Source organism: Macaca fascicularis, chromosome X (genome assembly GCF_037993035.2).
Source record: "Macaca fascicularis isolate 582-1 chromosome X, T2T-MFA8v1.1".
Lineage (NCBI taxonomy): Eukaryota > Metazoa > Chordata > Mammalia > Primates > Cercopithecidae > Macaca > Macaca fascicularis.
In genome coordinates this window covers 113,291,406-113,319,276 of record NC_088395.1, presented here as the reverse complement: position 1 = coordinate 113,319,276, position 27,871 = coordinate 113,291,406, and the positions used below count along the sequence as shown (strand labels likewise).

At 36.4% G+C, this 27,871-nt stretch overlaps 1 protein-coding gene across 1 annotated transcript in view; it reads right to left on the bottom strand.

Moving 5' to 3' along the window:
- RNF128 (ring finger protein 128) overlaps positions 1–14,342 on the bottom strand; it is a 99,798-nt gene extending 85,456 nt beyond the window's left edge. Inside the window, exon 1 of the mRNA XM_005594285.5 lies at positions 13,692–14,342. Coding sequence (XP_005594342.3) covers positions 13,692–14,097 — 406 coding nt within the window. The 5' untranslated portion in view covers positions 14,098–14,342. The remainder of the gene's footprint in view (positions 1–13,691) is intronic.
- Between the last annotated feature and the right edge of the window lie 13,529 nt (positions 14,343–27,871).

The following is a 27,871-nucleotide window of genomic DNA, read 5'->3' as shown; positions in this document are numbered from 1 at the left end:
GCCAAGGAACCCCAATCTTTCTGGTGTTATCACACTTAAATGGTTCTAGATAAGATTACCAAGTAGGTAATATTTGACTGGGGGGATAGATGCTCACTTTTCCAGCCTCATTCATTCATTTTCATACCCTTATTTATTCATTCATCAGTGAGGGCCTGATATGAATCAGTCACTGTACTATAGTGAGATGAATGAAACAAAGTCCCTGGATCTCTGTCAGTCTTGTACTGTTTCCAGATCACACCTCAATCAATCCGCTATTTTACACTCAGGTTGCCATCAATGAATTAATCCCTGCTAAGTTATTAGTAGTACTTTTTAGTTGGTGTTTTGTTTCCTGGGACCATTTGCCTTTTTAACAAGGACTCAAAAACCTTATAGCTTTTAAAACCCGAAGGAATGCTGTTTTAATGAAGGATGAAATTTTAGACAGCATATTAATAGGGAGGAGAATATTGTTGGGCAGGGGGATTCCTGAGACCCCAAAAAACCCCACATCGCACAGGTGACTGGCCCCCAAATCCTTCTCCAAGACACAAAAGTAAAGTCATCCTCAAAAATATGTGGAGTATCCCCCATCCCACCAAGAGAAAATTTAAAAAATTTTATTTATAATTAGTGTATTTATTATTTATAATTAATAAAATAGTGGTAAAAACATTGAAATTCTAACATTAGTTAAGAAAAGAGCCAACATGTCAATACCACTGATTAGGAATTGACTGGATGATACAAAGTAAATAGGAGACAACTTACAATATGTCCTATATTGTTCAGGAAGGCACAACAAGGAAAAAAATGTGTGAAAGTTAGAGGAAGGCATATTTTGGCATAGTTTGAACAATAACTTTCTAAAAACTTGAGCTGTTCAGCAATGAACTGAAATGTCTTGTGAGATGGTGAACTCTCTGTCCCTGACAGTGCTCAAGTAGTAAATGAATGACCACTAGACAGGGTTTTAGTTTAAGGGATTCCTGAAGTACATGGAAATTTTATATTTTTAAATGTTTAATCTATGCATCTATTAGTCTATGATAATTAGGAATTCAGGAATTATACAAATGAATACATAAGAATACATAAAAATAGGGAAAAAGGCAAAATTAGCATGACCTGAACTATGTATGTGAATTTTGAATAGGTGCCAAGTAAAGGAAATATCAGGATAAACTGTTAGCCAAAAAGACTTCTTGAAAGACAAACATTTTTGCCCAAGAGTTTAAAGTGAGAAAGAGACATAGATAGGTGAAGAAGAGGGAGAATGAACTGAAAATAAGGATGACTTCATGAGCATCATCTTGCTACTACCGTAGTTTTTACTGTCTACTATAAAATAGACATTGTGCAAAGTGCCTTCTTTATATGCATTATCTAATTTAATCCTTACAACCACCCTATATAAAGTAGTACCACATACTCTTATTTCTTTTGAGATCCTATACATCTTTCGCCGTTTAAAGTAGTATTGCTAGTATACCCATTTTACAGATGAGATCACTGAGATAAGAAGACTGAAATTCAGAGTGGTTAAGTAACTAGACCAAGGTCACACAGCTAGAAAACAAACAGTAGATCTGGGATTCAAACCCAGGTCTATTCCCCTACAAAGCCCATGCCTTGAATCACTACTACATCTCACTGTTTCTGGTAGAAGTCATGCATGCTTGAAGTTTCAGAGATAGAACTATGAAATGTAAAACTTGGGAGGACAAATAGTTGGCTCTCAGTAAACATTTCTTGAGTGAATAAGCAAACCCTTGTTTTTTAGATTTACAAAAATCACAGTTTTGCCTTCTTTATTCCCAAGTTAGAAAATCCAGTTTTCAACCAGAACTTGCTCTCCCTAAGAGAATTCCTCCTAGCTACACTGCAAAGCTACACTTGGCCAAGGCTATGGACAAGTAAACCAAAATGAATAAGCAACCCAGGGGTTCATACCTTAGGGTTTCTCTTCACCCCTTGGTCTGCCAGGCCGCGGAGGTATCATGCAGTAATGCATCAGGTTAGAGCCTTAGTATTTCTCTTTAGGTCTTCTTTAAGCTGCACTTGTTGAGGTAATCTTTCAGGTGAGAAAGATGTATTCCTTGTGAAACAATCAAATTACACACCTTCTTTTAACCAACATGTGATTTACCCACCTCTCTCTGAGTTCTGTTTCAAGAAGTCCTCAGAAAGCCCTTTGATAAATATGGTCATTTTGCATATCCTGGCTTTTTGAGAAAACTAATTTTCTAAGAGCATTTGCCTGTGTGTATGGTTGAAATGGTACTACATTTCTCAGATGTAACCACTGTGGCCTCCAGCTGCAGCTGATCTTGCTATACGTAAGTTAACTGAGTATTTAGATGCTGGCTGCATCCTGTATGAGGCTAAAAAAAATCAGTTGAAAAATTATTTCTGAAAAATGGTTATTCGGTCCATGCTGACATTTTTAGAGCTAAAACAATATCAAACATCCTATTTGACTGATTGTACACTTCTCTTCCTCTGCTGAATTGACTGCTTTGAGGAAAAGAACTCAATTTACATTTCCATTTAAAAGCTAAAAATATGCACAAGTAAATGTCGATTGGATTTAATTCAATTCTGGAATGCAGGGTATCCAGGCATTTAATGATTGCAATTTTGACATCTTAAGGCCTTGACTAAGTTTCTGCCAGTTTTTACTAAAATTCTAATCTCCTCAATGCAGATAGGTAATTAGCATTAGTCATAACAAACAGATCATTTTCCAGCCATTTGATTTATTAAAATGGCCCCAAATAATTTTTCATGTGCTTGTTTTTTATAATGATTTCCTATTTTTATGCAACATCCTCCAGATACCCAAGTCAAGGACCAACTTGTACCTGGATTAAGACTATAAAGCAGTTCCATTTGGAACCCTAGGGCAGGTTAGTTTTACATTCAGGTCATTTAGCACCTGTTACCCTCCACTGTACCCCACCTCCCTGCCCAAACATTGACATACTTCTCCATCCCTGTGATCTACAATCATAGCTCTAGGAACAAACCCTTGTGATTTAAATTTATTCACATTTTCATCTCTAATCTGTTCAGCTCTGCCCTTGCCAGCTCCTTCAAGAGTGGCTGCTCCCTTGTGAATAATGCTCTTACATTTTACATACAATGCCAGCCCTTTACATTGATAAACCAAGTACCATACTTGCTTGAGACAAATTTACTCCAGAATTTTGTTTCAAATCTTTACATTGTTGCCACCTGGTATCACATTCATTCCATCCTTAGCTAGTGCCCCAAATGGAAGCTAATTTGTTTACTATTCACTTCTCTGCTCTCCTCTCCATAATGCTCATTACTTTCATCTTTTACTTCTCCTCTCCTGAAATTTTCCATGTGTCTTCTAGATCTCTGGTTACATGACAGATGTTTAACTTGTATACTTTCCTCATCTTCTCTTCACTGTGGGTTCCCTGTGCTTCCTCACTCAACCCAAACACATCTTATCATGAGGACACGACTTCTCCTTCAGATATTTTCAGTAAAGGCAGATCATCTGTTCTTGCCCCCTATATTTCAAGGAATAGGAGTCTCTTCACTCCCACACTGTTGTTTCCAGACTACTGCCCCACTTTTTTTTTTTTTTTTTTCCTTTTTTTGAGACAGAGTCTCACTCTGTCGCCCAGGCTGGAGTGCAGTGGCGCGATCTTGGCTCACTGCAAGCTCCGCCTCCTGGGTTCGCGCCATTTTCCTGCCTTAGCCTCCCGAGTAGCTGGGACTACAGGTGCCCACCACCACGCCCGGCTTTTTTGTATTTTTTTTTGTAGAGACGGGGTTTCAATACATTAGCCAGGATGGTTTCAATCTCCTGACCTCGTGATCCGCCCGCCTCAGCCTCCCAAAGTGCTGGGATTACAGGCGTGAGCCACTGCTCCCGGCTTACCCCCCCCCTCCACTCTTATGAATCAAAATCTGCTTCTTGGAGACTCACAGCGTTTGGTTTTAATAACCTCTATTACTTTCCTCTCTGCTGGCCCATGGACCAACTTCCCAGTCATTTCCCCACATTAATGAAGACATTATCATTTGGATCACAGCCATCCTTTTCACCCCCAAATCTTTCCATCATCCAACATTCTGTCCTCAGTGTGGTTTAACTTCAGGAATTTTTGTCTTCATTCCACTTTATTGACCCCACTACCATGGCCATACTCTGTATATTATCAGCATCCTAATCTGCGAAACCTCTGAAATCCTAACAGAAATATCCCACTTTCTGATTGGTTATCCTATAATTCTCTCATTTTCATATTCCCAGTACTGGTCTTTGACTTCTCCGCTATCACCTTCTATGTTGATGATCCTTCCAACACTCTGACCTTTACAGTTTTTTAATTGCTTCAGTTCCAATAACCTTAACATTTCCATTCCGCCTTTTACGACTTATATAAATATTAGTCCTCCGACTACATTTCCCTCCTTGAGGGCAATGATGGTATTTTTTTGTACCATTTTTTACAGTGCCTTCCATAGTATATGCTCACTAGAGGTAGTATTGTGTACTGATTAAGAGCACAGACTCTTAATTATTAGGATATTAGGTTTCAAATCTCAGCTTTGAAACGTACTAGCTATATGACCATGGCGAATTTAACCAATCTCTCTGTGCCTCAGTTTTCATATATATAAAATGGAGATACTGACACTATGTACCTCATAGGAGTTGTTGGGATGATGACACTGAGAAGAATGCTTGGCACATAGCTAACAGAGTACTTACTACCAGCAACTGCCTTTATAAAGGGGAAGGAAAAACATATTTTAACAGGTACATTACTGAAAGAAATAAAGAGTTCCAATTTATTATGAGAAATGATGCTGAGACAGTAATTTAAAATATAACTGGAAAGCAAGTGAATTATTAAGGGAAATTTTCATTTCTCTTTATTCTTTCTGCAGGGGAGATGTCAATGTATTGATTATTGCTAGAGATGAATTTACTTAACTGCATTGTGTTACTATCATTGCATATTGAAGTCATTAGATAGGTCATGCTGAGAATATATGTCATTAAAAATTTAGACAAAAATATGATATACATCTAAAACTCTAAAAAGTTACAGCTAACATTACTATATTGTTAAATATTTACATTACAATTAACATTACTATACTGTTGAATATTTATATGCTCAAAGCAGGTCCTGAGCATAGGTGGAACAGGTTGTTGCTTACATGATGTGATGAGGGACACTCTGAAATATCATCCCTGGAATTCACTCTTCCACAGTTCTGTCAAAGGTCCTGATGTCACCAGTAAGAAATCTGTTTTGTTTTTCCTTTAAGGCATGTTGTTTCTAGGTGCAACACGTAAATATTTTCCCCAACTTTATCAAAATAGCACCTGAATATCGAACAATTTTCTAAGTAAGTAGTACATAAAACTTGCAAGTTTAGACAGAAACAGATATAATTTGTTTATATGATGTCCTTGCTGCCTAGGGAATGTACTCTTGAATGAAAGAAAAGGGGTAGCTGGGGTAAGAGCACTTATGAACTGAGGACTGCTGAAATGAGAGAGACAGAGAGAGAGTACTTAAGAGGAAGTAGCCTACTTTATACAGTCTTGCTCAGGCATTGTTCTGTGTGTGTTTGCACACACACTCTTTTCTAACAATTGCAAGTAGTTCTGGGGGAAATCTATGTCTGAGCAGCAAATCATAATATAATAAATGAAACATTAAAAATTTAGGAGGAAGAGGCCAAGAGTTAAGCAAAGGATATGTTAATGAACAAATAGCACATGTTGAGATGCTTTCAAAATGTTCTTTGATTTTAAAATTGAGAAAAGGGAGATGAAATGTACTTGAAAGGGCTCACAGTAAATTTACTCATTTTGTTTTTATCTGGAAACTGGTGCCCAGAGGTACTATATCTTGATTTCCTTATAAACATACATTTTTATGCATTTATGTTTGTATATGCCTATACCCAGGGGAGGGGGGACCTGGGCATTTGTGTGAAAGCATAAAAGAGGTACTGAAATCATTTGTTATTGTAAGTCAGGTAAAAAAAGAAACAAAGCTTATGATGTTTTCAGAGATTCATGAATTCCAAGCATAGCTGAGTTATTTTCCAGGCCTAACATGTTATATACTGACTAATATATCCCGTGATCATGTCAATTTTTAAAATAACTCTGTCATTCTTTAGTTGACTTGTGGTACAATGTAGTTGTCAAATATTTTGCCTACAAACCTGTCTTTTTTGACCATATATTTCTATTTTATGTCTGTCTCTACATTTATTATTCTTTACTATTCACCATGGTACTTCATCTTGTTTTTAATAAATAATTTTCCTAATTTGTCAAGATGCTTTTACTGTTTGTTTGTGTCTTACAACTTGACACTCAACTTGGAATTATATGTAAATGCAATGAAATTTCTTTTTCAATTGTCCAGGACACTAATAAAATTATATTTGGAAAATAACCCCAAATTGTCCCTTTTACCGATTGTTTCTTCTTTCCGTACCTAATTTATGGAGATCATCTATTGTTTCTGTATACCACTTTATTATTTCTCCCAAGCTAACAGTAAACTATTGGATTTCCCTTTTGGGCATATCCTACAATGGTGACTATATCTCTATCTATCTACACACAAACATATATGCATATATACATATATATTCACATTCTAGTTTACCCATAAGAATAACAAAATTCAAAAATCTTACTGAAGTCCTGAACCTTGATAAAGACTGTCTCCCAGAAGCTTCTATCAAATAACATACTCAGTGATAGAACAGTGGGAGCATCTTTTAGTAAAGTCAAGAACAAGTCAAGGATGTATACTGTTACCACTATTGTAGCCCTAGACAATGGAATAAGACCATTGGAAAAATTAAGAGGTAGAATTAGTATAAAAGAAGAAGCCAAACTTTCTAGAGAAAATGATCACTTATTTTGAAAATTCAAGAGAATCAATGGATGAATTATTAAAATTAATAGGAGTTCAACAAAGTGGTCAGATGCAAGGCCAACAATAGTGAAACAAGATCAATATGAATAGCTTTCTTATGTATCAGCAATAATTATGTTAATTGAAGTATTGTTTGTAAAAGAGCAGCACTGAAAACAACCCAAATGGCCATTACTAGGGGACTGGTTAAATAAATTATGTTTGCATATGCAATATTAATATAATGCAATAATTAAAAGAATGAATTTGATTTAAATACAAATTTAATGACATGAACATACTCCAGTTCCTATTGTTGAGTAGCTAAAGCAAGCTACAGAATAACTTTGTTAATATTAAAAATAAAACACAAATTAACTATGTGTTTTCTGTACGTATATGTGGAAAAATGAATAGAAAAAGTCTGAAAGGTTACATACTCAATGAATAGCAATAGTTATCTCTTGGAAGAGTGCTGGAATTGGGGGTGGTAGTCAAGGGGAGACTTTAATTATATTGTTAGTATTTTTTATACGAGAAACTACTCATTTATTATTTGTATCAGTAAAAATAAAAACAATTTAAAATGCAATAGTTTGCCAAATTTACCAAACTTCATTTAAACTTCTCCATCTTTTCATATATAAAAGATAATTGCTTTGTAGTTTCTTAAACTTTTATTCATTGAGCAAATAGTGAAGGCCATGCACTATGCTCAGTACAATGGATACAATGGCAAACATGACAGAGGCAGTCTCTGTCCTCCTGGAACCTAAAATCTAGTGGGAGACACAAATAATAAACAAATAAGAAAATAATTAGGCCAAGTGTGATGGCTCACGACTATAATCCCAGCACTTTGGGATGTCAAGGCAGAAGGATTGCTTGAGACTAGGAGGAGTTCGAGACCAGCCTGGACAACACAGTGAGACCCCTGTATCTAAAAAAATAAAATAAAATTGCCTGGTGTGATGACACATGCCTGGGGTCCCAGCTACTTGGGAGGTTGAGATGGGAGGACTGCTTGAACCCAGGGAGTTCGAGGCTTCAGTGAGCTTTGTTTGTGTCACTGCACTCCAGCCTGGGTGACAGAGCAAGACTCATCTCAAAAAGAAAAAAAAAAAAATTAAATTAAATAAATAAATGTTAAAAATAGATTTAAAAAGAAAATATACATTAAAATAAATTTAAACAAGAAAGAGCTGAAGGTTTTGATAGAAAATATTATGAATAGGGTCAAGGGAGACCCGTTAGAACAAACATTTAAACTGGAATATGGAGTACCTGTTATGTGTGATAATGATGGTGGTGAGAGAGATCAAAGCAAGTAAAAAGCATCCCACATGGAAAAAGCTTCACATGTTGGAGAAAATGTCCAAAGATCAGAGTGGTTAAAGTATTGTGAGGGAGAGGGAAAAAGTAGACTGTTATGTTGGAGAGATAGGCAGAGACCAGATCATACAACTCCTTTTAGGCCTGATAAAATTTAAACTTTATTTGAAGAACAATGGAAAGTCACTGGGGAGCTTTGAGAAGAGGAGTGATGTGATCGACCTACATTTTTAGATCACTCTGGCTTCTGTGTAGAGAATATATGGGGTAGGTTGAGCAGAATCAGGGAGCCCAGTTTGGAGGCTATTTGCAGTAGTCAGTGTGAGAGCTGGCAGTAGCCTGCACTAGACCAGTGGTAGTAGATAGACATGGTTATATTTTGGAGGCAGTGTTATGTGAAAAAAAAAAATGAAGGAGAAGTGACTCAGGCAGAGGAGGCAGCAAGTACAAAAGCTTGCGCTTATTTCTCTTAGCTAAAAAAGAGAGAGAAGCCCAGAGTGGCTGAGGCATGGTAATACAGGGGGAAGGGCATAGGATCAGGTCTGATTGTACATGATTAGCATCAAACCTTGTAGGTCTAGACTCAAGGCCTGGATTTTATTCTAACTGAGGTGGAATTACATTTTCCACACGATCACTCTGGCTGCTATGTGCTACAGAGGGACGAGAATAGCAAGGGAGAACACTTAAGAAGCTACTGCAGTGGTGCAGGTGAGAGATGATTTTGGCCTGGGCTTGGATGGAGGCAGCAGAGGAGAAAAATGAATGGACTTAAGAAATGCTTGGAGGTAGGATCAAGGGAACTTTATGTTTAATTAGATGTGGGAGCAAAGATGAGGGAGGTATCAAGGGTTACTTTCGGACTGTCTGGCAGGGAAATGTTTAGTGGAATTGAGGCATTGAAAGGAGTCCAGTGTGACAAGAGTTCAGTGAGTAGGAGAGGAGGGAATGAGAGGAAATGAAGTCACAGCAGTAGGCCATATGATTCAGAGCTGGATAAAGTCTTAGAAAGAAGTTTGAATTTACCCTGAGTGTCATGGGAAGCCATGGAAGGATTTTAAACAGAGTGAGATTTATTTTCTCTAAAAAGCCACTTTGGCTTACAGTCTGGGGATTGGGCTTGGAAGGGGACAAGAGTGGCAGGGAAATCAATTAGAAAGCTATTGTAGAGATCTAAGATAGAGTGAGTGGTGTCTTGGAGATGCACAGAACTAGACAGATTTGAGGCTCATTTGAAATGGAACTGATTAGTTTTCTTGAATTAAGCTCTTCTTTATGTACATATCTGAGTTAGTCTTACTGAAGTTTTTATCATCTTCTCACTTCATTTATATACCATGTTTTTATTTCTCCTTTTACTTCTAGAAAAACATTTTTATAAAGCATGTGAGTTTGCTGCTATAATTAAACCCTTCCTTTTCATGCACTTCACTACTCTGGAATTGGTGAGTTTTGGGGATTCTGAATGCTGCACACTTCACTCTAATCCACTTTGCTGGACACAGCTGAAATGATAAAACGTAAAAACCATTTCATCCCTCCCAAATTACTGACCTTGTTGATATAAACTACATCCAAATCTAAGCATTTCTCAAGACATTTTACCTAAAAATAGCATATTTAACTTCCAAAGCTGTCTGCTCAGCAAGCAAGTACTTAACATGTTATGCATCTTCTGCTTGGATAATTCAGGAGTCCTGAATTTTCTCGCATCTCTAGACTAGAACTGAAAGACCATGTCTGCAGTGTTTGGAAAAGATTGTTAGGAAGTTACATACTTACTTAAGAACATGGTAAGCATATCCTTTTATTTCCCACTTCATCAAAATGCCAAGTCAAAATCCCATTATTCTTTCTGGTAAGCTAGAATATGAAAATATATGTATATATACATATATGTTTGTGTGTAGATAGATACAGATATATTCACCAGTGTGGAAAATAACCCAAAGGAGAAATCCAAGAGCAAATTAGGAAACTGCTACTGGACACAGCACAATGGGAAACTGAGTTCGAAGTTTATCCCCCAGTATTAGGCTATACACTATTCTTCCTCAGTGGAAGCTATTCTCAGACTGAAATTATCCCCTTCAGAAAAAGAACACTCTTAGTAGGGAGGCTGTAAATAGACTGGACTCAGGAGTAAGGACATTCTGTATTTAAATCATGAAACCATGCGAGGCAAGGGGTGCGGAAGCATCCCTTAGACTTACCGCGTCCCTTGAAGGCAACCTATAGGGGATGGGGAGGCACAGAAATGTGAAAGGACATGGGGGAAGAGAATATATTTGCACAACAGTATGAGGGTGGATGAAGTAGACTGTCAGTGAGAAAGAGAAAAATTGCCCCTGATATTTAGGACTTAGCCTGGCACTCTCAATTAAGCCTTGATATTTTCTTGTTGAACATAAACCATCTCACAGAACATCAACATTAGAGAAGGTCAATCTGTGACGATGACGGATCAAAACAAACAAACAAACAAAAAACCACTCCATAATCAGGTGTGAACACAGACAAAATATGGACAGTGTCCACACCACAAAAATTACCAAATATCCCTCTATTCTGGCTAATAAGGGTAACTACCAAATATCTCTCTATTCTGGCTAATAAGGGTAACTATTTCTTCTTTACCAATTACAGCTTTAGCCATGGGCTAGTCTTCCCCACTTATAAAAAAGATTTATTTAGAAACCTAAACACAGAATTACCTCAACTTACTGGCAGCCTCCAAGTTCAGAACAAAGCCAGCTAGGGTGGCCAACTTGTCACAGTTTTCCCAGGAGTTTCCTGGTTTAACATTGAGATCCCACATCCCAAGAAACCTTCAATCTCAAGCAAACTAGAATGGTTGGTTAACAGCCACATTCCTTCAACTCTCCCCCAAAACACCTAAAGCAAGCCCAAATCCTGCAAGTCCTTTTTAACACCTTCTTACTAGGATGCCCCATGGTTTTCCACGGTGTGTGCTCTTCCAGTTGCTGCAACAAGTAATAAATCTAACTTTTTAAACTACGGGTCTGTTGCTAGTGGTCTTTGGCTGGAATGCATTGACATTAGAAAGAAGTAAAGAGATATAATATTGTGGAAGTGCTTAGTAAGACCTAGTACAGGAAAATGGGACTGAAGGAATGAAGAGGTAGGGGGAACCAGGGAAGAGTAGAAGGGTATAAGGGCCTGAGGGGGCTACAGTGTGATTTTCTGAAAAGGTGGTTTTTAGGGGGTAATACAAGATGAGATGACAGAAGGTGAAACTGTGACCTTTATTATAGGAGGATTTCCCCCACCCTCTGTGTCAAAATAAAACAAAACACGAATGAAAAGACAGGAAGAACAAACAAAATGTTGGCATAAAATAAGGACAGTCTTTAATGATCTAGGGTCTGGTCATCTAGTGTTCATATCCACACTTGATTCCTTGTGTTTGTCAACTGCATCACTGAATAGTTTTTATATAAGGGAAATTTCTAGGAAGGAAAAAATCCAACGGCACACTAGTTGGCAGGTCTTAAAAAGGCAAAATTCCACCAAATTTAGTTTTAATTCTTTGGGGTTGATATCATCATATATTATAAAACAATGTTCATTAAATAAACATGCTATAACAGTGCCTGAAACATAATAAATGCCAATAAATGTTAACCGTCACAGCTATGATCATTATGCTATCTTTATCAATGTGTTTATTTTAAAACAGGTGCAATACTGTAGCTTTAAAAATATTTTTGATCATGTGTCTTTGGTTATATTGGAGGTATATATTGAATGATAAGTCTAGCTGCCTCCTTTTTAAAACTCTGTTCAGTCACATATTCAAATGATTATGCACATGTTTCTTTTGGAGAGATTTACTGTGAGTGATCTTTGGTAAATATTTCAAATTTACTGGCAGGGTACCTACATTCTACTAGATATTGGTCCCTAATGCAGATTGCAAAGAAAGTTTTGAAAACAGGACTACTGTTTAGTTTCATACCGTTTGTATTTTAAAAATAGCAGGAGAGTGAATAAGTAGAATGTGTGCATGCAAAAGGCAACCCAGAGTATTCAGGATCTCTAAGTTTAAATGTATAACAAGTGGGTTCCTTAGAACAGATTTAATTCCCAAGTTTTATCAGAAAATGGCATTGGTTTCTTTCTACAAAAATGAAAGTCACTCGTAAAAACATAGGAACAGGCAGGGAATGCTTATGAAATGCTCTTAGCTAGAAAATAATATAAAATGTGAATGCTCGAGCTCTTGCAATGTCCAGGATGTGTCACAAAAGGTAGTACATGAAGTTTTGTTACATCTACAATAACTTTGTACTGCTGAAGTTCATCTTACCTGATTCTTTGATGCTCAGCGAAATAAGCAGTTTGGTTTTCAAATGTTAGTACTAAACTGCCATATTGTATGTGTACAACTTGGAACGTTCCAAGCACCATACTATTCTTAACATAAGTTTGATTTTCTCCTTTTCATAATTCTAAAATCTGTTTAATTTAATTTGCATTAATTTTCTTAGAGGCTAAATTTGGCAGTGATAACACCAATTATCAAAATTTTGTATTCATTTACTGTCAGCTCTTGCCTTGATTGAAATTATTCCTTTTTTTAAAGACCAAGTCTGATCTGGGAAAAAACACACATACCTATCCTCAGTGAACAAAATGGGATTCAGAAGTTTACTTCTTCATTGGTTTAAAAATCTATTTACTTGGAAACTGTTTTTTAAAAAGTAAATAAAATAAAAACCTGTAATTTTCAGAAGTAACTCCTTTAAAAAGTTAATAAATTAGAAGATTCTATTTACTTAAGAAGCCATTAGTAAATATTTCTAAGGGAAATCTTTATTTTCTTTGTGAATTACAGTGTTATCCTATTTCTGCCATACAATTTTCAATGGATAACATTTTTTGCAGAGTAGTTTCATATGTATTAGTCCTGCAAAAAGATTCAAATCTTACAAGCATGCAGTAGAGTCAAGTTCTCATTTCTATAACATTTTACACACTTACAATATGCTATTGTTTAATCATAATGAAAGTGTTTTGCAGTTTAACATACTTGAAAACATACAATCCCTTTTGCAGGAGAAAATAAACTGAAAAGTACAAATTAATAATAAAATTAAATTTTTTAATGTTTAGAGGTAAAAGTACAGTTTATTAAAAAGCAATTCATGATATAATGCCCACTGAGGAAACTTATATTGCTAAGAAAACATGAAAGAAAATAGGAATCACTTCATGAATTGCTACTGTCTTTGGAACAAATTAATTAAAATATTAAATAATAATAAAGTAATTACAAGTCGTGCCAGGCAAGAAAATTTAAAGTAAAATTATTTTACAACCTTGTTGCCAGATCCTAGAGCAGTTCTAGATGGAAATACCATTCTGAGATAAACAGACACTAATGCTCTTTGTGAATCAATTATTACTTACCAAAATTTGCCATCTGTATCGTCTGATTGCCAGTATCTGGAGCATTGTAAATCACAACAGCATCAGCATTTCTTCTGCCCGCTGTTTGAATTTTTTCTGAAAATGTACAATTACCTCTTTCTATCAGCGCAATCCAGGGCTTCTTAGTATTACTAAACTCAGTGTTGTGGTCACAAGCTTGGTAGTCATTATTCTTAGGGATGCCTACCACCCCCATAGCATTAGCCACTGGTGAAGCTAATCCATAAACACCACATTCACATGTCTCTATTGCAGTGTAGTTGCTGGTTTCATTGTAATAAGTCACAGTCACATAGGCGTTCATTGAAAAAGATGCTGTAATTTTAAGTAAAAAGGTAAAAATTACAAGGAGCCAAAAAAACCTAGACCTATTCTCCTGGTTCATTGTTCATTCACTTGAGCATAAAATTTAAGATGTTTGCTGATATTTCCAACTGTCAGTCACCATTGTCCACTCACGTCCCTGCTAAACAGAAGTTTGAAATTTCAGTTGCACGTAGGTAACTGATCTCACCTCTAGCAACATAACCTCTGAATACATCAGCTCTATTTCACTTTAGTTATCTACATTCCCCTTTGCCTGCCCCTCCTCCAACTGTACACACATGTAACCCTTAACCAGGACTACCTTAGTAATAAATAACACCATCAACTTTATTCTACATGTCAACTTATTAGGATTGGATGACTTCCTGCAGTACATATTTTTTCTTCTTACTGTTCCAGCTAATGCACTTTCATAAACATGGAGTGGATTGGAATGAGGAACTGGACTCTGGGGAATCCCACGTGACAAGGCTGAAAGTTACCTCTCTCAGAATGTCTAAAACACTAAACTGGTTTTCCAAGCCCTGCTGAAATATGCTATCAACTAGTTCAGCAGCGAGTAAGTTAAGATCCATAAGTTTAATTGCTATGGCGTTAGTAGAATGAATTTTACTGCTTTTTTCTCTTCTAATTTCTGTGTGTGTGTGTGTGTGTGTGTGTGTGTGTGTGTGTGTGTGTGTTTTCTTAGCAGGCTCCCCAAGGGATATCCTCTGTTACCTTGTTTATTCTTTGGAAAGCAAACATATTTCAGTGGCTAGAAATCCTTTCCTTTCAAGTATAGTGCCTTGCCCATGGCAGGCACTCAAATATTTGTTGATTGATACCTGTGAGTTGCTGCATTCCATTAATTTTTGTGCCCCATGTGTTATACTCTAAAAAAGATTGCTTAAGGTTTAATTTTTAACATTTATAGTTTTAAATTTTTAGTTCTCCCAGATGTATAGACAACTTTATTTATTTCATTGCTTCCTTTAGTTCAAGCTCTGTTTTTGTTCAGGAGCACACTGGACACTAACAGCATTAGGACACACACACTACGGGGTCAACTGGTCTGTGAAAATTGCTGGGATGGGGAGATTGCAGTGTGTGCCAAGGACTGGTGAAGGAATAGATGAGCGAACAAGGCAAACAGAGATATCAGGAGTCTGACTGGGCCAAGAGTCAGCAAACTAGACAAACAGGCATCAGGCTGCCAGGGAAGCAAAAAGCTAACAGGTCAAAAGGAAGGTAGGCACAATGGTAGTCCAAGGTACAAGTCAGGTAATCTGGAATCAGGAAGGTTTACTAGAGTCAAGGGGACAGGACAACCGAAAATTAAAAAAAATAGGAGACGTTGTTGATGGAGGTGGTCAATGCAGTTGTTTCTTCTCCCTATTGCTTGTCCGCTTTTAAACATCTGAAATATCAGTGTTGGAGTGGACCCTGCAGGTGAGAATTAACAGTTCACACCACCCAGCAGAGGGAAGGAGTTCAGGGAATCAGCAGCAGAACCTGCTGAATAAATCCCAGCAGACGTATAATACAAATATGAACCCTGCTATCGTGTCATACCTGCCAATTACTCATTAGCGTACCCTCCCATAGTACTTGGTATTACTAGCATCATATACATATTAATAACCTGGTAATTCATATAATTGAACTGAAAAGATTAAAGGTTTTGTGTATTAGCTTATGGTCAATTTAAGAGTAAATACAAATAGTTCATTATTTTGCTACTAGCCCTATCATTTTGATGTGTTTTTAAGATCACAATAAAGCCTGTATTCACCAGAGAAAATTATCAGACTAAAAACAGAAATGCTATTATTGTTATTATAAATGTTGTCAAAACCATTAGCTTAGAGATTGCTGATGGACGGCCTTTTGTGATAAATTCAGCATCAACATTCAACATTTAAATAATTAGTAAAATCCCACAAATTTGATTTATCCTTTTCTGCCAGTTATTAAATTACTCCTTAAAAAAACTTCTCACGAAAAAATTTAAAAGCGGATTAGTGAGAAGTTACCTAAATCCATTAGAAGTTAAATTTTTTAGAAAATTTCTTTATCTTAACATTTATTTTCATTATTTTGTGTAGGGATTTTTTCTTAGTTGCATAATCATATTTATATATTTTAATTTAGTTTTTCATTTAATATCTCGGTCATTATATATTTTATCCTATAATCTTTGTAGATTATGCTTTGTTGGATAAATGATATTCCATTAATGGAAATACCTAAGTTTACATAGTCATCCCATTTTTGTTTGTTTGGTCAAAATTTTAAATAATATTTTTGCTATTATCATTTTGTTATAATAGCTTTTTCTCTATTTAAGATTATATCCTAACGGATTGATTCTCAGTGGATTTAATAGGTTGAAGTTTTGAACATTTAAAAAATCTTAACACATTTTACATATTCAGGAAACAATTCAGGATAAAAATACACTAAGGAAAAGCTCTCCTGCCTCATTCCTCCTCCCATGTCTCCAAAGTAGTTACCAGAGGCTGGGAAGGGAAGGAGGAGGGAGGGATGAAGAGAAGTTGGTTAATGGGTACAAGAATACAGTTAGCTAGAGGAAGAAGTTCTAGTATTCGATAGTACAGAAGGGTGAATATAGTTAGCAACAGTGTATGGTATATGTAAAAACAGCTAGAAGAGAATTGTAATGATCCCAACATAAAGAAAAGATAAATGTTTGGGGTGATGGATATCCCAATTACCCTGATTTTATCAATATACATTGTATGCATCAATATATCACATGTACCCCATAAATATGCACAACTATAATCTATCAATACAAAATACAAAAAGGCCAGGCGCGGTGGCTCATGCCTGTAATCTCAGCATTTTGGGAGGCAGAAGCGGGCAGATTGCTTGAGCTCTGGAATTTGAGACCACCCTGGGCAACATGGTGAAACCCCATCTCTACCAAAAAAAAAAAAAAAAGGCCGGTGTGGTGGTGTGCATCTGTGGTCCCAGCTACTTGGGAGGCTGAGGCAGGAGGATCGCTTGAGCCTGGGCAGTCGAGGCTGCAGTAAACTGAGATTGCGCCACTGCACTTCAGCCTGGGTGACAGAGTGACTCTCAAAAAACAAAACAAGACAAAACAAAACAACTCAAAAAGGCACCATTCAATAAAGGGTGATGGGACAATTGGCTAGTCAGTTAAAGAAGGAAAGTCATCAGTTTGCTCCTCATTTCCTCCTCACGAAACACCCAAATAAATTACAGTTGGATTAAGTAATAATGTTTTTTGAAAAATTAAGAATTTTTTAAAACCAGCATACAGAGACCTGGGTATTTATTAAACCTTGTGAAAGGGAAAAGACTGTCATATCAGTGGAAAAAATTAAAGTGGAACATCTGCCCACTCAACAATGTTAAAACTATTTTACATGGGCAGTGATACATTGGGGAAATATTTGTAGCAAATGCCCCAAAGGTATTTTATTACATGTTATTAAAGATCTTATACCCATGGAAAGTAAAGCAAATTAAAGAATAATATGCATGCTATGACTTTCTTTTGGTACTAAAACCAAGCCTTCCTTGTATCTTTAAAAAGAAGTGCAATTGTATGCACAAACAAGGAGAAAGGTAGGAAGGCACAACCAGACCTTTACCACTGACTCCCTGTTAAATAATCTGAACATACTAGTTTCAAATCTTGACATATTTTTGTACAAGTTAAATCATTAAGTTCTGAAAACAGGACAACTTGGTTGGGTGCAGTGGCTCATGCCTGTAATCCCAGCACTTTGGGAAGCTGAGGCTGGTGGATTGCTTGAGCTCAGGAGTTCGAGACCAGCCTGGGCAACATGACAAAACCCCGTCTCTCTATATATATATTAAAAAAATAAATACAAATAAAATAAATTTTAAACAGTGACAACTTTCCCATAACATGTTGTGCCACTGTTGATGTAATAAGAGAACATTCCTAAACTATTTTGTTAAATTGCACTGGAGGTTGAAGTACATAACTTAAACTTAAAAAATTTTCTTTGTGTGTGTGGGTAGGTGTATATAATTATGGGGAGCATGAGATATTTGAATACAGGCATGCAATGTATAGTAATCACATCAGGGCAAATGGGATATCCATCACCTCAAGCATTTATCTTCACTTTGTGTTATAAACAACCCAATTATACTCTTCTGGTTATTTGTAAATGTACAACAAATTGTTCCTCTGTTGTGCTATCAAATACTAGATCTTGTTCATTCTATCTAACTATATTTTTATACCCAACAACCATCCCTGCTTCTCCCCTCCACACTACTCTTCCAGGCCTTGTAACCATCCTTTTTCTTTCTATATCCATGAATTCAATTGTTTTAATTTTTATCTTCCACAAATAAGTGAGGACATGCAAAATTTATCTTTTTGTGCCTTGCTTATTTCACTTAACGTGATGATCTCCAGTTCTACCTATGTTGTTGCAAATGACAGAATCTTATTCTTTTTTATGGCCAAATAGTGCTCTATTATGTATATGTACCACATTTTCTTTATTCATTCGTCTGTTGATGGACGCTTAAGTTGCTTCCAAATCATAGTTATTGTGAATAGTGATGCAATAAACATAGGGGTGAAGATATATCTTCAATATATTGAGTTCCTTTCTTTTGTATATAGACCTAACAGTGGGATTGCTGGATCATATGGCAGTTCTATTTTAGTTTTTTAAGGAACCTCCAAACTGTTCTCCATAGTAGTTGTACTAGTTTACGTTTCCAACAACATTATATGAGGGTTCTCTTTTCTCCACATCCTCACCAGTATTAATTATTGCCTGTCTTTTGGGTAAAAGCCATTTTAACTGGGGTAAGATGATATCTCATTGTAGTTTTGATTTGCATTTCTCTGATGATCAGTGATGTTGATTACATTTATCGTGAATCTGCCATTCATATGTCTTCTTTTGAGAAATCTTTTATCAGATCTTTTGCCCATTTTGATTGGATTATTAGATTTTGTCCTATAAGTTGCTTGTGTTCCTTATATATTTTGGTTATTAATCCCTTGTCAGATGAATAGTTGCAAATATTTTCTCCCATTTTGTGAACTGTCTCTTCACTTTGTTGACTGTTTCCTTTGCTGTGTGGAAGATTTTTAACTTGATGTGAACTCATTTGTCCATTTTTTATTTGATTGCCTGTGCTTGTAGAGTATTACTCAAGAAATCTTTGCCCCGTCCAATGACCTGGAGAGTTTCCCCAATGCTTTCTTGTAGTAGTTTCAGAGTTTAGAAGTCTTAGATTTAAGTCTTCAATTGATTTTGATTTGATTTTTGTATATGGTGAGAGATAGGGTCTAGTTTTATTCCTCTGCATATGGATATACAGTTTTCCCATCACCATTTATTGAAGATGCTGTCCATTCCCCAATATATGTTCTTGGCATATTAGTTGAAAATGAGTTCACTTTAGATGTATGGACTTATTTCTGGTTTCTCTATTCTGTTCCATTGGTCTCTGTGTCTGTTTTCATCCAGTCCCGCATGCTCTTCTGGTTACTATAGATGTGTAGTACAATTTGAAGTCAGGTAATGTGATTCCGCCAGTTTTGTTCTTTTTGTTTAGGATCACTTTGGCTATTCTGAATCTTTTGGGGTTTTTACATAGATATTAGGAATTTTCATTTTCTCTTTGTGAAGAATGTCGTTGGTATTTTAGTAGGGATTGTGTTGAATCCCATAGATCATTTTGGGTATTGTGGACATTTTAACAATATTGGTTCTTCCAATCCATAAACATGGACTATCTTTTCTTTTTGTTTTTGTTTTTTTTTTTGGCTTCTTCAATTTCTTAAGTCAATGTTTTATAGTTTTCATTTTAGAGGTATTTTATTTCTTTGATTAAGTTTACTCCTCTGTATTTTATTTTGTTTTTAGCTTTGGTAAGTGCAATTAAGTTTTTGGTCTCCTTTTCAGATTGTTTGCTATCAGCATATAGAAGTGCTACTAACTTTTTTTATGTTGATTTTGTATCCTGCAACTTTACTGAATTTATTTATCTGTTCTAATAGTTTTCGGTGGAATCTTTAGATTTTCCTACTACAAGATCATATCATCAGCAAAGAAGGATAATGTGACTTTTTCCTTGCCAATTTAAATGCCCTTTATTTCTTTCTCTTGTCTGATTGTTCTAGGTAGGATTCTCAGTACAATGTTGAATAATAGTGGTGGAAGTGGGCATCCTTGTCATGTTCCAGATCTTAGAGGAAATACTCTCAGTTTTTTCCCATTCAACATGATACTTGCAATGAGTCTGTTACATATAGCTTTTATTGTGTTGAGGTATGTTCTTTCTATACTCAGTTCTTTGAGGGTTTTTATCATGAAGGGATGTTGAACTCTATCATAATGCTTTTTCAGCATCAGTTGAAATGATCGTTTGGTTTTTGTCCTTTATTCTGTTGATATGATGTAGCACATTGATTGACTTTTGTATGCTGAGTCATCCTTGCATCCTTGGGATAAATCCCACTTACTTATGATGAGTGAACTTTTTAATGTGTTGTTGAATTTGGTTTGCTAGTATTTTGTTGAGGATTTTTGCATCAATGTATATCAGGGATATTGGCCTGTAGTTTTCTTTTTGTTGATTTATCTTTTTCTGGTTTTGGTATCAAGGTAATACTGGCCTCATAGGAGTTTGGAAGTCTTCCCTCCTTCTCTGTTTTATGGAATAGTTTGAGTAGAATTGGTATTAGTTCTTCTTAAATATTTGAGAGAACTCAGCAGTGAAACCATTTGGTCTCCTGTTTTCCTTTACTGGGAAACTTTTTATTATGACGTAGATCTTGTTACTCGTTATTGGCCTGTTCAGGTTTTGGATTTCTTCATGGTTCAATCTTGGAAGGTTGTATGAGTCTAGGAATTTATCCATTTCTTCTAAGTTTTTCAATTTATTGACATATAGTTGCTCATAGCAGCCTTAAATGATCCTTCAGATTTCTGTAGTATCAGTTGAAACATCTCCTTTTTCACCTCTGATTTTATTTATTTGTATCTTCCCTCTTTTTTGTTCTTAGCTAGTTTAGCTAAAGGTTTGTCAATTTTATTTATCTTTTGAAAAAAACGAGTTTTTGTTTCATTGATGTTTTGTATTATTTAAAAATTTCAATTTCATTTATTTCTGCTCTGATCTTTATTACTTTTCTTGTACCAATTTCAGATTTTGTTTGCTCTTGCTTTTCTAGTTCTTTTTTTTTAAAATTAATTTATTATTATTATACTTTAAGTTGTAGGGTACATGTGCATAACGTGCAGGTTTGTTACATATGTATACTTGTGCCATGTTGGTGTGCTGCACCCATCAACTCATCATTTACATCAGGTATAACTCCCAATGCAATCCCTCCCCCCTCCCCCCTCCCCATGATAGGCCCATGTGTGTGATGTTCCCCTTCCTGAGTCCAAGTGATCTTATTGTTCAGTTCCCACCTATGAGTGAGAACATGCGGTGTTTGGTTTTCTGTTCTTGTGATAGTTTGCTAAGAATGATGGTTTCCAGCTACATCCATGTCCCTACAAAGGACGCAAACTCATCCTTTTTGATGGCTGCATAGTATTCCATGGTGTATATGTGCCACATTTTCTTAATCCAATCTGTCACTGATGGACATTTGGGTTGATTCCAAGTCTTTGCTATTGTGAATAGTGCTGCAATAAACATACGTGTGCATGTGTCTTTATAGCAGCATAATTTATAATCCTTAAGATGTGTTGTTAGGTTGTTTATTTGAAGTTTTTCTACTTTTAAAATGTAGGTGCTTATTGCTATAAACTTTCATTTTAGCACTGCTTTTGCTGTATCTGACACATTTTGATATGTTGTATTTCCATTATCATTTGTTTCAATAAATTTTGTAGTTTTGTTCTTAGTTTCTTCATTGACCCACGGGTCATTCAGGGGCATATTATTTAATTTCCATATGATTGTATAGTTTCAAAAATTCCTCTTGTTATTGATATCTAGTTTTATTCCATTGTGGGCAGAAAAGATATTTGATATAATTTCATTATTTTTTGAATTTTAAAAACTTGTTTTGTGGACTAATATATGGTCTATCATTGAGAACGATCCATGTGGTGAGGAGAAGAATGTGTATTCTGCAGCCATTGGATGAAATGTCCTGTGAGTATCTATTAGGTCCATTTGGTCTATAGTACAGATTCAGTTCAATGGTTTTTTGTTGATTTTCTGTCTGGAAGATCTGTCTAATGCTGAATGTAGGGTGTTGAAGCCTCCAGCTCTTATTTTTTTAGGTCTCTCTGTCCATCTTTAGCTCTAATAATACTTACCTTATATATTTAGATACTCCAGTATTGGGTGCATATATGTTTACAATTGTTATATCCTCTTGCTGAATTGACCCCTTTGTCATTATGTAACGATCTCTGTCTCTTCTTTTAACTTTTGTCTTGAAATATATTTTGTCTAATGTGAGGATAGCTACTCCTGCTCTTTTTTGGTTTCCTTTGGCATGGAATATCTTTTTCTATCCCTTTATTTTCAGTCTATATGTGTCTTTATAGGTAAAGTGTGTTTTTCATAGACAGCAGGTAGTTGGGTCTCATTTTTTGTTTCATCCATTCAGCCATTGTCTATCTCTTAATTGGAAAGTTCAGTTCGTTTATATTCAGTCTTATTATTGATAAGTAAGGGCTTACTCTTGACACTTAGTTATGTGTTTTCTGATTGTTTTGTGATTTTCTCTTCCTTATTTCCTTCATTGCTGTCTTCTCTTTAGTAAAGGTTATTTTCTCTGGTGTTATGGTTTCTTGATTTTTATTTTTGTGTGTGTGTATTTGTTGTAGGTTTTTTGATTTGAGGTTCCCACGAGGCTTGCAAATAATATTTTATAACTGATTATTTAAAACTGATAACTACTTAACACTGATTGCATAAATAAACCAGCAAACAAGCAAAGAGAAAACTAATAAAACTCTGTACTTTAACTTCATCCTCCCATGTTTTAACTTTTTGTTTTTTCTATTTATATTTTATTATACTATCTATTTCTTGAAAAGTTGTAGTTTTTATTTTTGATAGGTTCATCTCTTAGTCTTTCTACTTAAGAGATATGTAGTTTAGATACCACAAATACAGTGTTATAATATTTTGTGTTTTTCTGTGTACTTACTATTACCAGTGAGTTTTGTCTCTTCAGATGATTTCTTATGACTCATTAACATCCTTTTCTTTTGGATTGAAGAACTCCCTGTAGCATTTTTCATAGGACAGGTCTGGTGTCGATGAAGTCCCTCAGCTTCTGTTTGTCTGGGAAAGTCTTTATTTCTCCTTCATGTTTTAAGAATATTTTATCTGGATAGTCTATTCTAGGATGAAAGCTTCTTTCCTTCAATACTTTAAATATGTCATGCTACTCTCTCCTGGCCTGTAAGGTTTCCACTGAAAAGGCTGCTGCCAGGCATATTGGAGCTCCTTGGTAAGTTAGTTGTTTATTTTCTCTTGCTGCTTGTAGGATCCTTTCTTTATCCTTGGCCTTTGGAAATTTATTACTTAATGCCTTGAAGTCTTCTTTGGGTTAAATCTGGTTGGTGTTCTATAACTTTCTTGTACTTGAATATTCATATCTTTCTCTAGGTATGGGGAGTTCTCTGTTACTATTCCTTTGAATAAACTTTCTACCCTGATCTCTCTACTTTCTTTTTAAGACCTATAACTCTTAGGTTTGCCCTTCTGATGCTATTTTCTAGATCTTGTAGGTGTTTCTCACTCTTTTTTATTCTTTCTTTCTTTTATATTCTCTTTGTATTTTCAAATAGGCTGTCTTCAAGCTCACTAATTCTTTCTTTTGCTTGGTCTTTTTTTGTTGTTGTTGAGAGACTCTGATGCATCCTTCAGTATGTCAGTTGGATTTCTCAGCTCCAGAATTTCAGCTTCTTTTAAAATTATTTCAATCTCTTTGTTAAATTTATCTTATAGGATTCTGAAATCCTTCTCCATGTTACTTTGAATTTCGTTGAGCTTCCTCAAAACAGTTCATTTGAGTTCTTTGCTTGAAATATTACATATCTCTGCCTCTTCAGGATTGATCACTGGTGCCTTGTTTAGTTCATTTGGTGAGGTCATGTTTGCTTGGATGGCCTTGATGCTTGTGGACTTTGGACATTGAAGGGATAGGTACTTATTGTAGTCTTCACTGTCTGGGCTTGTTTGTACCCATGCTGCTTAAGGAAGCTTTCCAAGTCTTCGAAGGGACTTAGGTATTGTGGTCTAAGTTTTTGGTCACTACAGCCATATCTCCATTAGGGGACACTCCAAACCCAGTAATTCTGTGTCTCTTGTAGACACACAGAGTAACTGCCTTGGTGGTCTTGGGTAAGATCTAAAAGAATTCCCTGGATTACCAGGCAGAGACTCTTGTTGTCTTCCCTTACTTTCCCCCAAACAAACAGGATCTCTCTCTCCGTGCTGAACTTCCTGGAGCTGAGTGAGGGTTGATGCAAGTACCCCTGTTCCCACCACCATTGCAAGTGTGCTGCTGTTGGGGTCCGCGTGTTTCCTAAACAAAGGAATGAACACACAAGACAACACAAGACAAGACAAACATGGCGGCCGCCCCGAATGGCGCGCTCCGCTTTATTTTATACAGTCGTTTGTGGAATGTTGCCAAGTCACAAGACACATCGTTGTTTTTCTGATCTTTCCCTGACTTTCTGGATTTTCAAGATGTTTACATATAAACAGGCCCCCAACGCCCTGCTTCGTTTGCAAGAGCAGGACTTATTGGGAACGCCCTGCTTGTTTGCAAGAGCAGGACTTGTCGGAACGCCCTGCTTCGTTTGCGAGAGCAGGACTTATGGGGAACACCCTGTTTGTGAGCACGTAGTCCTCTACATTTTCCCTTTCCTTATTTACAAGTTTGAATTTCTTTTAAAACCATCATTACATGTTGGGCTCGCTGGGATTCGGTGTTTGCCCTTTGGCACCGTCTCCAGCAGACTGTGAAAAATGACAAAGGCAAGAACAACAATCAATACATTACTAGAAACAGAGGTCAGCAAAGTTTTTACAGGACTCATAGGGTTCAAAGACGTCAAACTTTGTGCAATACCAGTCATCACATCTGCACCAGTCAGCAACGGTAACTAATTGCAAAATGTTTCAGAAATGTTCTGTGTTAATTCTTGTATTTCTAGGGAAAGATTATTATGACCAATTAAAAGTCTCTTTATCTCAGTCCAATTATGTACAGTGCTGTCAAAAGGAACAGGAGTAATACAAAATTGGGTAGTGTTCCAATCACATTTCAACAAAGCTCGGGTATTCAACACTGTTAGCTGATCTCTCAACCAAGAAACCACTTGTTCCAGAGTATCTACTCATTCAGTCAAATGAGCATCCATGTCTCGTTGCTGCTGCCACAACAAATGTGATTGTTCATGCCATTGTTGCACAAATTCTGCATTTTGTATATTCTGGTGTAGAGCTAATCCAGCAACAGCAGTAGTGGAAGCAATTGCTACAAGTCCTATCACCGCGGTCACGACGATTCCAACCATTCTCCGACTGCGGCGGACAAGATCTTGCATAACCTTATAAATTTGAGTAACCCCAGCAGATTCACTCCAAGTACGTGTTAAGTTTACAGGTAGCCAGGTTTTTTTCTGGCTCTTAGTATATATAAATCGGAATGAGACTCATTCCAATTATTATTCCACCAAGTAGTATTTATACAACTTAAGAATGTACAATTGTTTGTGCAGTTAACTACCCCTGTATTATTATCCCATTTAAAAATTCCTGTCAACAACAAGTAAGGCTTTCTTACACATGCAATAACATATCTAGAACTATTTCGATGCAAAGATATATGGAAAGGGTTAGCAATATTGGTAAGATTTAAGGACATGTTTCCCGTGAAAGTGAACATTGGTTTACCAGCAGCTAGCAACTTTCAAATATGACCTTGTATTTGTGAGGTATTAGCCAAATGTGGCAAGGGGTGATAGACCACCATCATGCCAAATAATAGTTTCATTGCCATCTGCAGAAATGCTGTGATTACCTTATGCCAACGCAGGTTGACATGGCTGAATTTAGTCTGAAAATCTCCATGTACACTCCAATCTGTAACAAAGTATTTACGACTCTTCCCTTTTACTTCTAACAATAATCGTGGCCCACTACTTCTACATTTAGTTCACTCTAGTTGGGAAACACCTCCGGACACATCAGGGATAGGGCATAAAGATAATGTACTTGGCAGAGTTTCATTAAGTACTACAGTATGATTATACTTGAAACTTTGAGCCACAACAATCATAGTAAAGGCAGAGATATGACTATGGTTATAGCGAACAGCCCAAGCCTCATGAGAAAGATGCAGACAATGCGGACTACCCCCAAGACATATAGGTAACCCTTCAACCCCAAATTGATATGAACTATTTACTGTGCCAGTGTCTAATTCAGGATCCTGGTTTAAAAAAGGTGATGGCATCCAAGCAGTATCATTAGTAAATACTGGGACTTCTCTGTCTCCCCAGGCCACACCTTGATATAAGGGTGCAAAAGGAATATAAGCCCAGTATGTAAATTCTCCAGCTGTTACCTGACAATTTACTACGGCCAGCATAGCCAGGAATAAAGTCAGTGGGGTTTTGGGCTGCCTAGCTTGTTGAACAACCCCTTTAGCTTCTTAACTGTTTCAGTTGTCCCCATGTCGGGGGCTTCACACGAGTTCCAAAGGTGAATGTTCTCTGAGTGTTCAGATTTAGCTCCTGGAATTCCTTCAGGAACTGTTTGGATTGGCTCCTCTTCGCCATGGCACTGTTTCAACCGTCGAGATGGAAACCACTCGTTTCCGGCACCTGTACGGACAAGAGCATAGCCTCGGCCCCATTGTAAAACTTTTCCTTTTAAATATTTCCTTTGTAATGAAGGATAATACACCCACAGATTACTGTTTTGCGGCTTTTCTAAAGGCTGTTGAAAATGTTTCACCGCTGCAGACTGCTGTAATTGGCGCCAATGGTTGAGAAAATTTAAAGTAAAAAAGGCTTTCAGAATTTGATGTTTTGGGGAATCTCGCCCATTTTCCCCTTTTTGCTTTAAAAGTTGTAATTTTAAGGTAGCATTGGCTCTTTCAATAATTGCTTGACCTTGACTGTTAAATGGAATACTAGTGGAATGATGAATATGGTATAAAGAGAGGAAGGCAGCCAATTTGCGAGAGCAATAAGCAGGGGCATTATCAGTTTTTAATTCAGCAGGGACTCCCATAACTGCAAAGCAAGTAAGTAAATGAGTAAAAACAGAGTCAGCCTTTTCAGAGGGTAATGGCGTAGCCCATTGGAAATGTGACCACGTATCAATAGTATGATGAACATATTTTAAACGACCAAAGGAAGGAACATAAGTTACATCTATTTGCCAAATGTGATTTTGTTGAATGCCTCGAGGATTAATACCTGGACTTAAAAAAGGTGCAATAATAGGAGCACAAGGTGGGCAGGCTCTGACAATAGCTCGGGCTTGTCGGCGTGTTATAGAAAATCGCCGTTGTAATCCTAAACTATTAGTATGATGTAGTTGGTGTTCATCTTGAGCCCGTTGGACACTGCCAATAAGTAAAGAATCAATCTGACTATTGCCAAAAGATAAAGGTCCTGGCAAAGCTGAATGAGAATGAATATGAGTGATAAAAAGGGGGGCAATGCGGGAAGTAAGAGTTACAAATAATAAAGACTGATTCAAATGGATAGTGAGAAATTTTTGAATTGTCTGAAGTCCAGTATCTAGCCTTTTCATTGTTTGAAGCATCAGTAAAAAAGGTGGGACCTTTAACTGGAGTG